We start from the raw sequence: 16,701 nt of genomic DNA, 5'->3' as shown, positions 1-16,701 counted from the left end.
AATGGGTGCGCACTGAGGCCGAGATTTTAATGTTTGAGTGTGTGGAGTAGTTTACTGCCGTTAGAACGTGACCATGATGGGACTTTGCGACGTCCGTGTAAATGACATCACGGTGCGCACTGAACTTCTTAGTGAGTTGTCTCGCTCTAGCCGCGCGCCTTGCGCCATGGTAGAGTGGACTCATGTTCCTCGGAATTGGGGAAACTATCAGCTGTTCTCGTAAAGTCTCGGAAACAGAAACGAGATCTTCCTCGCAGTAATGGGGTCGAATAGGAAAATTAAAATTCGCAAGGACCCGTCTCCCTGCCTTAGAGCGGTGGAGGCGTTGCCTTTGCCCCAGCATAGTCGCTGCCCTCAGTTCCTCGTAAGTATTATGGAGTCCGAGAGCTTGTAATTTCTCGTTGGACGTGCTGGGTGGGAGTCCTAGTGCCGCTTTATACGCCATACCTATTATTACGTCCACTTCTTTGGTTTCGCTAGCGCTGAGCTCTTGATACGGTGACCCTATTTAGTTCAAACGCGTGCACTAGTCGGATGGCCTCCGCCTCGGTTAGACCTCTGCCTTTCCTCGTTACTCTGCTTATCATGCGAGCTATTTGTTTGGTGGTCGTTTTTAACATTTTGATAGTGAAGTCCGCTCTGCGGTTTCCTTGTAGCCATAGGCCTAGGATCCGGATTCTTTGTTTTTCCTGGATTTCCCTGTTACCTATAACCAGAGGCTAACGCTTTAATCTTTCCGATAGTTTCGGCCGTGTAGCCTTACCCATTCTGATTTGTCTGGCGCGCAGGACATGCCGCTTTGTTCTGCAAAATCATTTACAGTTTCCATCGCTTCTTGTAAGACTTGTTCTTTGTATCCTAGAGGGCCTGTTGTCGCCCACAGGGTAATGTCATCCGCATACCGCGAGAATTTTAGGTCTGGAATTTGCTCTAGTCGCCTTGCTAGTCTGTTCATGCCTAAATTGAATAAAATGGGCGAGAGGATGGCCCCTTGAGGGGTACCCTTACCTAGCTGGCATGTCGACTTTATCTGACCTGATGACTTCTATTCCTATCGTGGCTTTCCTATCTGTGAGGAAGGAGCGTATGTAATTGTACATTTTCTCCCCACATTCTACTCTTTCTAGTTCCTCGAGTATGATCGTGTGCGACATGGTGTCGAAGGCACTCTTGAGATCAAGCGCGACTACCACGTGCCCCCCTCCCGTAGGTATATTGCTTATAGGACCTCTTCTTTAAGCCTGAGAAATGCATCCCGAGTTGATAGGTGTTTCCTAAAGCCCTACATGTAGTCTGACAGGAGGCTACGGTCTTCTAGGTGATTCGTGAGCCTCGTGTGAATTACTTATTCAAAGAGTTTCCCTAGGCATGATGTGAGGGATATCGGACGTAAGTTCTGCAGACTGCGAGCCTTGCCTGCTTTTGGGATGAGCATGACGGTGGCGTCTTTCCACTGTTGTGGAAGGTGCCTCGTCTCCCAGATCTGCTCGTTGAAATAGTGTACTAAGCGCTCAAGCTGCTCGTAACTTCAATTGCGGAGCATGGGATTAGTGACCCTATCTTCCCCTGGTGCTGAATTTTTCCTAAGGGCTTGTGCGGCAGCAAAAAGCTCTGCTTTATTTAGAAGGGCCTCTAGCGCGTCGTTTTCTATACCTGAGTAACCGCGCGTGACGTACTCGGGGGTCTTTTGTTCCAATGTATCACTGCCTAAGTTCCTGAAGTAATTTGTCGTTGTCATCTTGGTATGTGCCGGTTAGTATTCTGAGGGTTCCCGTAGTTGCGGTCTTTGTGTTTTCTGGATCTATCATACTTCTTAGGATGGCCCAGATTTTCGCTGTCGATAGGGTCCCCCTAAGGGAATCAGTAAACTGGGCCCAGTTTTCTGCTTGTAGTTTACGTGAGTATTCGCTCGTCTGGGCCGAGATTTCTGCGATCCTTATTTTTAATTTTCTGTTTAGTCTTTGTCGATTCCATCTTTTGGCGAGTCCCCGTCTGCAGTCCCACAAATGTAGCAGGTGCGGGTCGACCACTGGGTTTTCCGTCGTTAATGTAATTTTTTTGGTAGAGGCTTCGTAGGCCTCTTTAAGGCCCTGTGCCCATTGCTCCGCATTTGCCGGCGGGCTTAAGGGAACTGGGTACTGGCGATATGCCGGCCAATCCGTCATAGATGCGGATGGAGGAGATATCATACTTGAAAAGCTTGCGGCCCTTTATACGCAATGCCTCACAACTTCAAGTGTACCAAAAAGCTGGAAGAACGACAACATTATACTCATCCACAGGAAGGGAAACGTTAAATAATTGAAGAATTATAGACCCATTAGCTTGCTCTCAGTATTGTAAAAAATATTCACAAGGTAATTTCAAATAGAATCGGGGCCACACTTGACTTCAGCCAACCAAGAGAACAGGCTGGCTTCAGGAAGGAATATTCTTCGATGGTTCATATCCATGTCATCAACCAGGTAATAGAGAAATCTGCGGAGTACAATCAACCTCTCTATATGACTTTCATAGATTATGAAAAAGCATATTGATTCAGTAGAGATACCAGCAGTCATAGAGGCATTACGTAACCAAGGAGTACAGGATGCATACGTGAATATATTGGCAAGTATCTACAAGGATTGCATAGCAACCTTGGTTCTCCAGAAGAAAATTAGAAAGTTACCTATCAAGGAAGAGGTCAGGCAAGGAGACACAATCTCTCCAAAGCTATTCACTGCATGCTTAGAAGAAGCATTCAAGCTTTTAGACTGGGAAGGCTTAGGAGTGAGAATCAACGGCAAATATCTCAGAAACCTTCGGTTTGCATGACATTGTCTTATTCAAAAACAATGGGGACGAATAACAGCAAATGATTGAGGACCTTAACCGAGAAGAAGACAAAGATAATGTTCAATAGCCTGGCAAGGGCACAAGAATTCAGGATCGCCAGTCAGCCTCTAGAGTCTGTAAAGGAGTATGTTTACCTAGGCCAATTACTCACAGGGCACCTTGATCATGAGAAAGAAATTTATAGAATAAAATTGGGCTGGAGTGAATACGGCAGGCATTACCAAATCCTGACTGGGAGATTACCACTGTCATTAATAAGAAAAGTGTACAATCGTTGCATTCTACCAGTGCTAACATATGGGGCAGAAACTTGGAGGTTAACAAAGAAGCTCGAGAACAAGTAAAGGACCGCACAAAGAGCGATGGAACAAAAAATGTTAAGCCTAACGTTGAGAGAGGAAGTGAGCGGTGTGGATCAGATAGCAAATGGGGATATCCGATATTCTAGTTGACATTGTCAAGAGGGAAAAATGGAGCTGGGCAGGCCATGTAATGCGTAGGATAGATAACCGGTGGACCATTAGAGTTACAGAATGGATACCAAGAGAAGGGAAGTGCAGTCGAGGACAGCAGAAAACTAGGTGGAGTGATGAAGTTAGGAAATTCGCAGGCGCAAGTTGGAATCAGATAGCGTGAGAGAGGGGTAATTGGAGATCGCAGGGAGAGGCCTTCGTCCTGCAGTGGACATAAATACAGGCTGATGATGACGACCTAGCTAAGCGAACTAGAAATTACAGTGCAATATCTTGTTCTGGGTTAAGGCGCCTTGTCCACAAATGTGGACACCATGGAAAACTATGAAAAAATAAAAATTTTTATTTTTAATGACTTTTACTAAAGCATGGAGAGCCGAAAATTATGTTAATATTGTGCCGGAAGGGGTTATACCCACTAATTCGTTGTAGCCCTGTTTGTTATATGAAGGTTTGACTGTTTTTGGAAAAATCACAGTTGAATTACCACAACTTTATACACCAAATGCTCAAAATTAATTCAGTTCACATTCAATTCGGGGTCCGATTTTGAGAGGAACTGGCCGCAGACAGCAAATAGGTATTTTAAATAGCCTTGCAGAGCCCCTGCCGATTTAAACAAGTATCAGTAAAGCAATGTTTTATGTGCACATGTTTCATCAGTTCAATGCCCCGGTGCTAGCACACATACCTCACACTTGCCCACTATTCTACCCACCAACTTACGCACTCTCTATGCAGTAGCAGATAAGGAACGAAAGTATTTTCATGGAGAAGTGACCTAAAGGATTTCCCATCGTGCCAAACGGTCAGAAAAAATTGCGACAGAACCCAGCTCACGATGACTGTCGACGGTAATGCATTAGCATTGAATCAATATAGCAACACAATGTACGGCCACTGTCGAAATGAGTTGTGTATGAGGCGTGTACTGCAGCGGGATTCCTTGTTCACTTTCCTGGGAATACTCGGGGCCATCTAGCACAGCCGCTGCCATGAAGCATGTGCGTGGTCTCCGAAATGCAAGGCGCGCTGGTGCGTGCGAACGCTGAGAAACGCATCATGCAGCAATTGGACACCTTTTTTGCACTTCTTTCTGGAAACAGTGCGCCATCTGATGGCACTGCTGAGAAGTCCGCGTGTGGCCTTCGAGACGAGAAGTGTGGCGCACCGGTGCCTGTGAAAGCTGATAATTGTTCCTTCGCTTTCTGCACACTCAGTGTCACATAGTCATCTAAGTTGGTGAGAGGTTCATTGAAGAATGGCACATACCCAGTGTATTCATGGCACAGCTGGCTAAAGCAATGGCATGAAAATCATTTATTAAAAAGCTGCACACACCCAGTGCATTTGTGGCGCAGCCTGCTAATGTGTCGGGTTACTGTCCATGAGGAACCTTTGTGACACGTGTTTGATTCCGCTCAGCATCGGAGAAATTCAAGGGATCTTTTTCGTCATTGTATAGTGGCATGTAACTATTACCCTAGTTGGCGTCAAAAGTATTCATTGAAGAGTGGCACACCTACTGGCACATACCAAGTGACCTAAGTTGGCATGGAAAAGGCTCATTGGAGACCAGCACAGACTGAGTGGCACATACCCAGTATTCAAAGTCGGCGTCAAGGAGTTTCTTTGAACAGCAGTATTGACCCAGTCCCTTATTTACAGTGACCCATGCCAGTGTGAAAGAGGTTCATTGAAGAGTGGCATGTGTGTACACATTGGCGGCATCAGTGACCCAAATTATTCCGATGGTTGGTTTCGAGCCCAGTTACCTCAGCACAGCAGCCCAATGCGCTAATCATTTCACCACAGACTACCCAGTGCCCGAAGTAGGCGGGAAAACGGTTAGATACAAACGCACATAGATAGATAGCCCCTGGAAGGTGCGTGAAGTACCCTAAAAATGCTGACGCATTAAATCCGGTGGGTTTCCAGCGGAACCAGGGCTTGAACCTAGTACCTCCTGCATACAAAGCGGGCACTCTGCAATTTTGCCACCGTTGCGGTGCTGAACAACAGCCGCTTGCAGCAGTGGCTAGTTAGCAGTGGTACCACGGTTGCTTTCAATCAGCCGAGATCGACTGGCTGATTCAATCAGCCCAGATTGACGCTCCATACTGGCGTTAAAGAGTTTCGTCCAACAGCGGTACCTCCCCAGTCCTGCGTCTACAGTGACCCATGTTGGCGTGAAAGAGGTTCGTTGAAGAGCGGCACATATGTACAAATCGCCACATACTCACTGACCCAAGCTGGTGCCATGGTTGGCTTGGAACTACATTATGTCAGCGCAGCGGCCCAATGCACTACCCATTTGATCACGATCTGCGACATGCTCACCACCCAGGTAGGCGGGAAAACGGTTAGATACAAACATAGATAGATAGCCCCTGAAAAGTGTGTGAAGTAACCAAAGAATGCTAAGTTGTGTGAGTGAACATGAGAAGGAAGAAACTTTATTTAAGGCCAGCACTAAGACCCAGTAAAGAAGAGCACTTGCTCCGCTAAGGCCGGCTGATGATCCGCCGAGTCCGAGCCAAGCACTCCAGGAAGGAGGAGGAAGGTAAGGGAAATAAGGAGAGGTAATGGCAGTGTTACATGAGTACAGGATGTGTTCTGTATCTGCCCTTATCTCCGGACAGTTGGGGCAGTGAGCTGTGTTACGCTATTCGAAGTTGCAGAGCATAGGTGGCTGAGGAGAGTGTTACTCTGAACTTTGCGAAAGACGTGCTTGTTCCGTGTTTAGTGAAGGGTGAGGGTGGGGTAAAATAGTGCGGTTTTCCCTGATGTTTTTGTAGTGTTCAGCTATTAGCTTTTTGTACGTGGCGGCGTCTTCCACTGTCATTGGATTTGGCCAGGGAATCATGAACATGAAGTGCATACTTGGGTGACATATGAAAGAGCCACACTCACCAAAACCAGTTCTCAGATAAGTTATATTTTCATACTCCACTGAAAACATGTAAGCCAACTTCATCCTCGCATTCCAGAACGCTCCCCTCTGTTCAGCACTTCATCTCAACTCCACAAAGTACAGGGCAGCGCCAACCCTCTACTGAAATGGACACTGCACCATGATAACACTCCCAGGCAATTCTCAAGCTATCGTAATTAGGCACAATCAGCATCTACTCAAATGCGTCAGAGTGGAATGGTGCTTCTGAATGACTTGTTGTAGGAACTACCAAGGAGCATTATTCAAGAACGATGTCTATTTCAGTCGATGTGGGGAGCTGTTCTCTACTCAGCAAAGTTGAGGGTGAGCTTCGAGTCAAGTCCCATTCATGTATACAGGGGGTAAAACTTGAGCGGCGAGACCTTGTACATGTGAAAAGCAGCTGTTGTACAAAACTCTTCATCAGCAGCAGTATGACAGGTTCGGCTGGGTCTATTTTCCAGTTGTACTGGCAGCTTCAGCCCCTTCCTCATGACGGTGCTTGTGAGGGTCATCTGGCTTCATAGCTGGAAACAGCAGCACTTCCTGCAAGTCAGCAATGTTTTTCAGTCAGCCTCAATTTGCCTCGGTAGAAGTTCAAGCTTGTTAAAATCCAACTGGGGAAGGCTTACAAAAATTTCTATTTATCATTGCTTGACTTGCAAATACACATGGTATCCCCAACTAACATGCATCAAGTTAGGAAAACAGAGGCACTCCAAGCACACAATTTAATGATTAATTTATAAAGTTTAACGCCCCAGAGCAACACAGTGGCTATGAAAGATGCCTGGTTTTAAAGTGCACCTAAATTGCAACCTCATGCTCAGCAGCACGTCACAGCCACTGAACCACTGTGGTGGGTCACCATGCAGACAAGTCACTTTGTATTCTTTGTTGTATTTTGTCAGTTAATTATTGATTTCACAGCCCAAACTTCTATTTAAAAGGCTAGATCACATTTCAAAACATACAATGCAATTGTTCCCTAGAGCACAGAACCTTTTAAATATATTAAGATCTGACATGACTGCCCAGATGTGCACCTTAGCAGTGTCAATCTCAAGCAGGCTACAAATAGACTCAACATGCTCCACACCTGACACCACAGACGCATAGATGTGATAGGATGGTAGTATTCACAGTGTGGGTTCCAAATGTGCGCCACTGACCAGATTCACTTTTCCCTAGCTGTGTTTGATGGTTTGAGATAGTGATGAGCAGCCAGCGAAAGCCAAGCTATCAGGAACTGCAGTACATGCTCTAGATTTGCTGCATCACACAAAGCCGATCGCTAGCACTAATTTAGCAGCTACTTCTAAGAAAGGTATGTCAACTTTATGGGTCTGCAAAGCCAAGAAATAGAAGTAACTTAGTCCTGGTGCTTGTGACAAATTCGAAGCAATGTATATGTGGGTTGCAGTGTGAGCTTTACTTAAAAAAAAAAAAAAAATAAAGGATAAACAGCCTGTTGCAGAGAATTGCATTGTGCTGTAAAAAGCTAGGTAATTATTCACTACAAATCAGGCTGACCTTTATAAATGCTAGTGGCTTCCTCAAGTGGCTAACAACACGGTTCGCTCAATCCACATATAAAGACTTCCTTCCCCCCTTTCTTTCAGCTTGGCATAGGTTAGTTGAGACACACTATTTTCCTCTGCAGTCGTTCTCCTGTTCCAAACAATGTTAATGTTTTGTGACAGCTAGCAAGGGAAAAGCATGAATACGTTATGAAGCAACATTCTCAATTGGTGATGTATTCGCAAGCTGCAAATACAAATCCAACTCTTACAGGAAGGTGCTTTCAATTGTCAAACACTTGGTGCAGAAGCAAAAGATACATTGTAGGGTATTCAGGAAATTTATGAAACACACACACACACACACACACACTATATGGAAGCTAACTGTGCATGCAATATCAAAAACTTAGAATGACTTGCGCAACGTTTGTTCTGCTGATTTAATGCTTAGATGAAGCTCCAAGAAGACGTGAAGAGAACATGCCTTGATGTTGTTTGAATCAGTGAGGAACATGACCATTCGGTCGATGCCCATGCCCCAACCCCCAGTGGGTGGCAGCCCATGCTCCAAGGCAGTGCAGAAGTTCTCGTCCACCAACTGGGCTTCGTCATCTCCAGCTGCTTTATCCTGCACAGAGCAAGTTCCCCAAATTTTCAAACACCTCGGGATCTTTTAGCTGCAAACAAATGTACACCATTTTCAAGTAGAACACCACAGAGCAGCAGTTGCCAGCACGTATTCCTTGACCACCTACAAGAATTTCACTCATTGGTTGTGAGCTGCATGTAAAATCGAAAGGTGGCTTATCATATGGTTCACCGAAAGAGGTTCAAACTTACAAAGTGCATTTGTGTGCCATAGTAATTTGTCAAGTTCACCATGCACTAGCCACCTGTGTCATTCATGGTACTGTAGCTCAAAACCAGTTTTTGCCCTCTCTCTGTCTGAAAGAGGTATGATTTGCCTCAGATTATGCAGGTCAGTAATGCATATATACATAGTTTCTTTATAGAATGACCACACGTTTCTGATGTCCTTTATCTAGTTTTTTTTTTCTAGCACTACCAGCAATTTTTTTCTTCTTTCCTTGAAGGACGTTATTACCTTTTATGGCCATTTGATGCAGTAAAAGGAGTTAGAAACCACGATAAATAAAGTGGGAAAAAAAAAGAAAAAAAAAAGTCTGTTATAGGCAGACCAAACTAAGGGAGAAGAATGGTATGTTTTATCTGAAAGTATGTTGTATGCGGATCCGTTGTAACACGCATGGACTGCATATATTACACACATATATATGTGCATTATCAGTTCGCTTTATGTGGTTGTGACTTCTGAAAACCAGGCCCCTCGGTTCCCTTTCTTTTCTTTCATTACATAGCGAGGGTCTTGTCTCCGGCAGCTTTGATACATTTAGGTAGCATAAAAAGGTTTATTGGTCAGTTGCCCTCTACCAAAGATGTTCTACATCTGAAACCAAGGCCGTGAGTGGTGGCGCTGGCCAACATTCCCAGAGTTAACTCTAGTACACAGACATGTCTGAGTACCCAAGAAAGTAGACGGGAAAACGGTGTCACGGTAGGTCAATTAAGAAGAGCATCGCACGTATAATGCGAAGACGTGGGTTTGTATTCTACTTGCGGCCAGTTGTCTTTTTGTCCACTTTAATTTTCATTCATTGATAATTTCTACATAGCAATTAGAAAAACAAGTAATTACCCCTATGCTTTCCTTGTTGTCATGATCTGTTGGCTTTATGTGGTTGTGACTTAGCAAGATTGGGCCCCTCGGATCCCTTTTTTCTCATTCAGTATTTATAGCATCATATTATATCGATATGGTGTAGGCATCTCTCTTACAAATCACAAACAATGGTTAAATACTGTTCCTCGAAAATATTTCTAATCAAATCTGGCACAGGATGTTGTATAAAATAAAAAAAGTATGCAGGATTGCAGACAAGATTCCCTGGCTGCAATATGCTTTTTAGTTTAATACAATACAATCCAAGAAAATGCTATTATATAGATATGTGGAGCAAGTGGACATGGCAATACAATCAAGCTGGGCCTACCTCAGAAGCAAGCGAAGGTATACTGGTATACTGTATTTATTCGAATATAAGGCGAGGATTTTTTCTCAGAATCCTTAACCTCAAAGTCACCCCCCACCTTATACGTGAATTTTGCCCTTAGATGTGGCTTCACAGTATTGCGAATTTCTCCTTACAGTGTAGCTTTACCACAACGCGTGCCGCCATGCCATGAAGTCACACCTAAAGGCAAAATTTGCAGACAACTCGCACTGTGCATGGTGAAGCTCCCTTCCACCCTATTTCATGGTAGCAATGTTGCATTCCGGCTGTGTTAGTAATTCAGCATTTCAGGCAATCCCTGCTGAGTCTGAATATTCCGTCGGCTACTCTAGGTCACCTTATATTAGTGTGTATACTTTTGTTTTTTCCTTGGGTCCCCGATCTGCACCCTCGCCCTATAATCGTGACCGCCTTATAATCGAATAAAATATGGCATATAGCATGCTAAGGCACCAGCTATTTTGCAATTGCTTGAATGTTAAAACACAACTTCTATTTTTCTGAGTTTAATATGTGGCTTCTTGGGACTCTAGAACATGAGCTACAGTCATGGGACTGGGCTGTACAAATGTCTGGTGAACGCCCCACGAGAAAAGCTGCTGTGGTTGTGCGAGTTTGTAAACTCTTATCTAGCTGTTTTAAGGGGGGACGCGGGGATCAGATCGCGAAAATCACGAGAAAAATCGGTTTTTGGAAACCCCGCATTTCGTTATCTGCAACGCCTAATCTACGCTGTATCAAAATGGTTTGGCTGAAAACGCGCTAAAAGTGCCTGAAAAAAATTAATTTGTCAGTGCGCAGGGCGAGAAAACAGCTTTAAATCGCGCAAAATCACCGCCGTTCGCGGAGCCATATCTCGTATTTCCCGCCACCGAGCGCCGCCATCTTGGTATCGTTCGAAAGCTCAAAGTTTCGCCGTTCCGCTTCTCAATTCGTCGGTCGTCGCCATCTTGTAACAAACGCACAAACACAAAAGAAGCGCGGGTCTGCTGAAGGTAGTCACACGGGCCCTCCGATGAAAGCGGGCCTCCGATTGGCTGCCGTGGTGAAAGGCGTCTTCCCATTGGTTACTGCTGCGGCAGCGAGCAAGATGGCAACCGCAGTTGTCTGCTTCGCAAACCATGCCGGCGTCTTCACTTGACATGCTGAATTCGGATTTCTGAGAGCGCCCAGTTTAGTTATAGATCGTCGCTTGTTGGAGATGAAAGTTTGGACGAAGCACGCCTTCGGAATACGGAAGCGCAAGCCTCCTACGGCGAGAAAAATACGGCGATTAGCGGGAGAAGCGGAGGAGCACCCGACTGAACGTGCCGCGCTACCTTGCACCGTGGATTACGTGCCGCGCTATCTTGCACCGTCTGACTCAAGCAGCGAAACCGACAATTGCCCTGTGCCATCGGTACCGACAACGCAGTCGACGGAAGACGCGCCAACGGAAGCTCCCGCGCCTCCGTGTACGGCCGCGCGAATCAGCCGAGATGGTATCGACGCGGGTCTAAGGTCACCATCGCCGGCAAAGACGGTGTACTTAGTTTGGTGCATCGTGCGACACGGACACGCCGCCTCCGAGCGAGCCCCAACCGTCGACGAGCTATAGTGTGATAACCGATGATTCACCGGACAGATAGTCGCCCGAACGGCGCACGATTCAGACGCGTTTCGTGTCAGCGGTGACGGCAGAATCGCGAGCATGCAGCATGCGCGACTCCCTTCGCGCGATGTCCACAACTGAACGGAAGTTCAATTTGATGGACTAGCCAGGCTATGAAATTTTCAAAGCCCACCAAACGAAGAGGCAAAGGTGCAAGAAGGTGCTTGGCAGCACTGATGCCAAAAATTACTGCCCTGCTGCGTTCTAATAAACCTGCACTGCTTGCAAAACTTTGCAGGTCGTTTTCTCAACAGAGTTTCTTTTGTTGGTCACCTCGCTCGTGGAAAGCATAGCACAACAATGGCTGGACCGATTTTGGTCCAGTTTGTTTTGCTGTGATCCATAAACTATGCTGCACATCAAGACAGTCTTGAAATGTTGATTTATTTTTCCATTATTTAATTATTTCAGAATGACTACATGGCTTTATGCAGTGAAACACAAGTCACATGCATGTCATATCGAGTAAAAAATTATGAGGGCACTAAAAAAATATCTAACACTGTCTTGATATAGATTAGACATTTGGGCAAACATACACAGTATTCCCAGTTCCGTACCATGTGTCGTTACTGTGCCAGGCTTTCCACGAGCAAGGAACTTGTAAACTTTTCTAAATTCTTATAAAACAAAAACTAATGAAGATATCTTAATGAAATTTTAGATTTGCCTCTCTATTGCAATGTACAGCGTGTGTGCCAAATTTCAGCCCTTTCTGTCAAGAAACAAAAAAGTTAATTTTCATCCCCTCCTCCCCCCTTAAGGGTACTCTAGATGATAACCAGCAGATTTTTATTGCGATAGCAATTATACCGACACTCCAGGCGAATTTCTGCCATCGCTGTGATGTTCCGTATAAAGTGCAAGGGTGATAAATCGAATCCTCCAACAACGAACGCCGCTACAACGAAATTTCCGCCACAACTAAGATTTTCTGATTCCTCGTCAACTGCCCATAGAAAGCAATAAAAAAAGTCTCTTCATAGCAAAGGCGTTTTATTCGGTATTTCTGCTTCAATGAACTTTTCGAGCACGAAACTGCGACTCAGCTGAAATTGGAACTGTCGAGTAGTCAAATTAGCAGGCCTTTCCAAAGCTGTGATGACTGCATGTCCGTTTGAATGAGGTTTTTGCGAATGAAATCAAATTCAAAGTAACGATTTAACCACTGCAATCCATAGCCACGCGTGGTCATCACGCGCCTGTACGAAACTGCACGGGATCACCACAATCGCTGCCGTTTTCTGTGTGGTGTGTGTCCGGTCGAAATGGCTACGCCAACGAAGAAGCGTAAACGTAAATTTCTCTCTCGAGGAGGAGGAGGCGGAGGCACATATGATCGCCAAGGCAGAAAGCAGAAGAAAAAAAATTTCGCAGTTTCATCTGAAAAGTGAAGTACCGTATTTATTCGAATCTAGGTCGATAGTTTTTTTCAAATAATCATATACGAAACTCTAGGGTCGGCTTAGATTCGAGGATTTAAAAAAACGCGCCAGTTTTTAACTGAAACTGATAAATAGGTTCCTAGCTAGCGCCATCTAGAAAAGTCAGTACCGCAGCCGCTACTAGCCGCGCCAGTAGCCAACTGAAGTACACGAGGGACGTCGCCATTTTGACCTGCGTCGTATCGGTAGTATCGGCATGATGTAGCTTCAGCGCGCGTTATGGTGTTATCGTAATGGCACCAAACGGGCGATGCCACTATAGTGCCGCTTTCTAGCGAATACCGTATTTACTCAAATCTAACGCGCACTTTTGACACGACCCTAACTCTGCGTCGGCATTTCAAAATGGCCGCCTCGCACCCGTGTCGAGCCTAGTGTACTAGAAGTATGGGGTAGTGGGTTCAGGGAGCGCACGCAAGCAAGGCTTCTCACATTGACGGCGCGAGGTGGCGCCAGCAGAGCATGGGCTGTATGAAACTCGCGGTACGCGTTGCATCGTGGCCTGGAATCGTCGCTCTGTATCTCAGTGCATGTCTCATAAGTAATTGCCGCCGCCCACAGGAATTGCCGGGCTTACTGGCTTTTGAACGACCACCACCTAACGCAGGAAACGCTGAGACTGCCAAGCGGCCAACATGGAACAGCCGATTTTCGAATGCTGCCCAGCGCGGACTCGCGGCGTCGGTACATGTAATTTATTACTGGGGCGTACCACGAACAAACCGAGACAATCCTATTTCAGCTTTGTTTTTATATCGTTCTGTGCCTGATAACTGGTTATCGCAAACGTGACAATTTTAAAGTTTCAACAATGTTTTGTAATTTTGTCGAAAGGTGCGGTCAGGATTTGTTAGAAACCACCGAAGAGAAGTATTAGAAGAAGAAGAAGTAGTTTAATGATTTTAAAATATAGAGAGGTCGGCCGGAAAATGGAACATCTGGCCTGCTACTCTACGTAAGGGAAGGGGAAGTATTAGTTTAAGCTACATCGTTATGTTTCTCTTTCTGAATAAACCATTTTTATCATTCCCTGTAACTAACGATTCTTCAAGGTTCGCAAAGGCCTGGCGATGCAACCTTGTAGTTGCCTCCAGGTTCTCGTGCCGTCATAGATTTATATTGAGCTCCCTTGATGCATTGAGCTCTTAACGGCTTGAAGGGGGGACGCGGGGATCAGATCGCGAAAATCATGAGAAAAATCGGTTTTTGGAAACCCCGCATTTCGGTATCTGCAACGCCTAATCTACGCTGTATCAAAATGATTTGGCTGGAAACGCACTAAAAGTGCCCGAAAAAAATTAATTTGTCAGTGCGCAGGGCGAAAAAACAGCTTTAAATCGCGCAAAATCACCGCAGTTCACGGAGCCATATCTCGTATTTCCCGCCACCGAGCGCCGCCATCTTGGTATCGTTCGAAAGCTCAAAGTTTCGCCGTTCCGCTTCTCAATTCGTCGGTCTTCGCCATCTTGTAAGAAACGCACAAACACAAAAGAATCGCGGGTCTGCTAGAGGTAGTCACACGGGCCCTCCGATGAAAGCGGGCCTGCGATTGGCTGCCGTGCTGAATGGCGTCTTCCCATTGGTTACTGCTGCGGCAGCGGGCAAGATGGCTACCGCAGTTCGCATCGCAAACCATGCCGGCGTCTTCACTTGACACGCAGAATTCGGATTTCTGAGAGCGCCCAGTTTAGTTAAGGATCGTCGCTTGTTGGAGAAGAAAGTTTGGACGAAGCACGCCTTCGGAATACCGAAGCGCAAGCCTCCTACGGCGAGAAAAATACGGCGATTAGCGGAGGAGCACCCGACTGAACGTGCCGCGCTACCTTGCACCGTGGATTACGTGCCGCGCTATCTTGCACCGTGTGACTCAAGCAGCGAAACTGACAATCGCCCTGTGCCATCGGTACCGATAACGCAGTCGACGGAAGACGCGCCAACGGAAGCTCCCGCGCCTCGGCGTACGGCCGCGCGAACCAGCCGAGATCGTATCGACGCGGGTCGAAGGTCACCATCGCCGGCGAAGACGGTGTACTTAGTTTGATGCATCGTGCGACATGAACACGCCGCCTCTGAGCGAGCCCCAACCGTCGACGAGCTACAGTGTAATAACCGAAAATTCACCGGACAAATAGTCGCCCGAACGGCGCACCATTCAGACGCGCCTCGAGCCGCGTTTCGCGTCAGCGGTGACGGCAGAATCGCGAGCATGCAGCGTGCGCGACTCCCTTCGCGCGATGTCCGCAACTGAACGGAAGTTCAATTTGATGTACTAGCCAGGCTATTAAATTTTCAAAGCCCACCAAACGAAGAGGCAACGATGCAAGAAGATGCTTGGCAGCACTGATGCCAAAAATTACCGCCCTGATGCGTTCTAATAAACCTGCACTGCTTGCAAAACTTTGCAGCTCGTTTTCTCAATAGTGTTTTTTTGGTTGGTCACCTCGCTCGTGGAAAGCATAGCACAACAATGGCTGGACCGATTTTGATCCAGTTTGTTTTGCTGTGATCCATGAACTGTTGCTGCACATCAAGACAGTCTTGAAATGTTCATTTATTTTTTTATTATTTAATTACTTCACAATTACTGCATGGCTCTATGCAGTCAAACACAAGTTACATGCATGTCATGTTGAGTAAAAAATTATAAGGGCACTAAAAAAAAAAATCTAGCACTGTCTTGATATAGATTAGACATTTGGGCAAACATACAAAGTATTCCCAGTTCCGTACCATGTTTCGTTACTGTGCCAGGCTTTCCACGAGCAAGGAACTTGTAAACTTTTGTAAATTCTTATAAAACAAAAACTAATGAAGATATCTTAATGAAATTTTGGATTTGTCCCTCTATTGCAATGTACAGCGTGTGTGCCAAATTTCAGCCCTTTCTGCCAAGAAACAAAAAAGTTATTTTTCATCCCCTCCTCCCCCCTTAACAAATTTCTCTGCCCTCAGAAGAAGCCAAAGAGCTGGCATGGAAAAAAATGGGCGTCTGCATGCTTTCTAAACATGGCTGAATGCAAAAAAAAAAAGGAAACTTTCGAGAACACAACAATTCTTTATTTGAAGCTATACAGGTGTTGCCAATTCTCAAATGTACATCATTCTATTCTGTTTATACAGCACTTCCTGGTATTCATGCACTGAACATAGGCTAGAGAAACAACTATGAGCAGCACTTACTCATCTTTGCATGAAAGTTCTTTTTCCTACGCGCTTCCCATGACTTGTTAAATCCTTTTACATAGAAGCAGTGATGCTACTGCAGACTTATGATTTGGAGCAATTTTTGGAGCATCAGAAATTTCATTTTGGAGCACTTTGGAGCCGGCAATTTGGCATTTTGGAGCAGCTTGGAGCAGCTGATTTTTCACATCCTGAAGTATTTTGAAAAAGCGAGTTGCAATATTCAATTACCTGAATAATTCTTATGTTCTTACGAGAAGCTTCGTAAACATTTCCATCTATTGCAGATCTCGTGGAGAAAAAAATGCACTTGTGTGCATGCGACACACACAGACACAAATTGATATCATTTCGTATAATGCTAGTTTTCCCAGATGTCATCGGTAATATCCAGAAACAGAAATGATGGACACATTGGCGGCACGCAGTTATTATAACCACGTCATGCTGCGCTTCAAACAAGCTACTAGCTGCGTTTCCGGAGTAAATAACGTCCGCCAATAAATCGCCAATTAACCTTGAAGCCGCGAGCCTCGGCAGAAACCGCACTTTGCCGTCAA

At 45.5% G+C, this 16,701-nt stretch overlaps 1 protein-coding gene across 2 annotated transcripts in view; it reads right to left on the bottom strand.

Moving 5' to 3' along the window:
- Positions 1 to 6,230: 6,230 nt before the first annotated feature.
- Positions 6,231 to 16,701, bottom strand: part of LOC119435569 (lysine--tRNA ligase-like) — a 65,074-nt gene continuing 54,603 nt past the window's right edge. For both annotated transcript variants that reach the window (XM_049672724.1, XM_049672719.1), the window contains 2 exons: positions 8,250 to 8,397; positions 6,231 to 6,788 (listed from right to left, as the gene is read on the bottom strand). In XM_049672724.1, coding sequence (XP_049528681.1) covers positions 6,700 to 6,788; positions 8,250 to 8,397 — 237 coding nt within the window. In that variant the 3' untranslated portion in view covers positions 6,231 to 6,699. The remainder of the gene's footprint in view (positions 6,789 to 8,249; positions 8,398 to 16,701) is intronic.

This window comes from Dermacentor silvarum, chromosome 1 (assembly GCF_013339745.2).
Source record: "Dermacentor silvarum isolate Dsil-2018 chromosome 1, BIME_Dsil_1.4, whole genome shotgun sequence".
NCBI classification, from domain to species: domain Eukaryota; kingdom Metazoa; phylum Arthropoda; class Arachnida; order Ixodida; family Ixodidae; genus Dermacentor; species Dermacentor silvarum.
The sequence above is the reverse complement of the archived record's forward strand: the minus strand, read 5'-3'. Positions and strand labels throughout refer to the sequence as shown.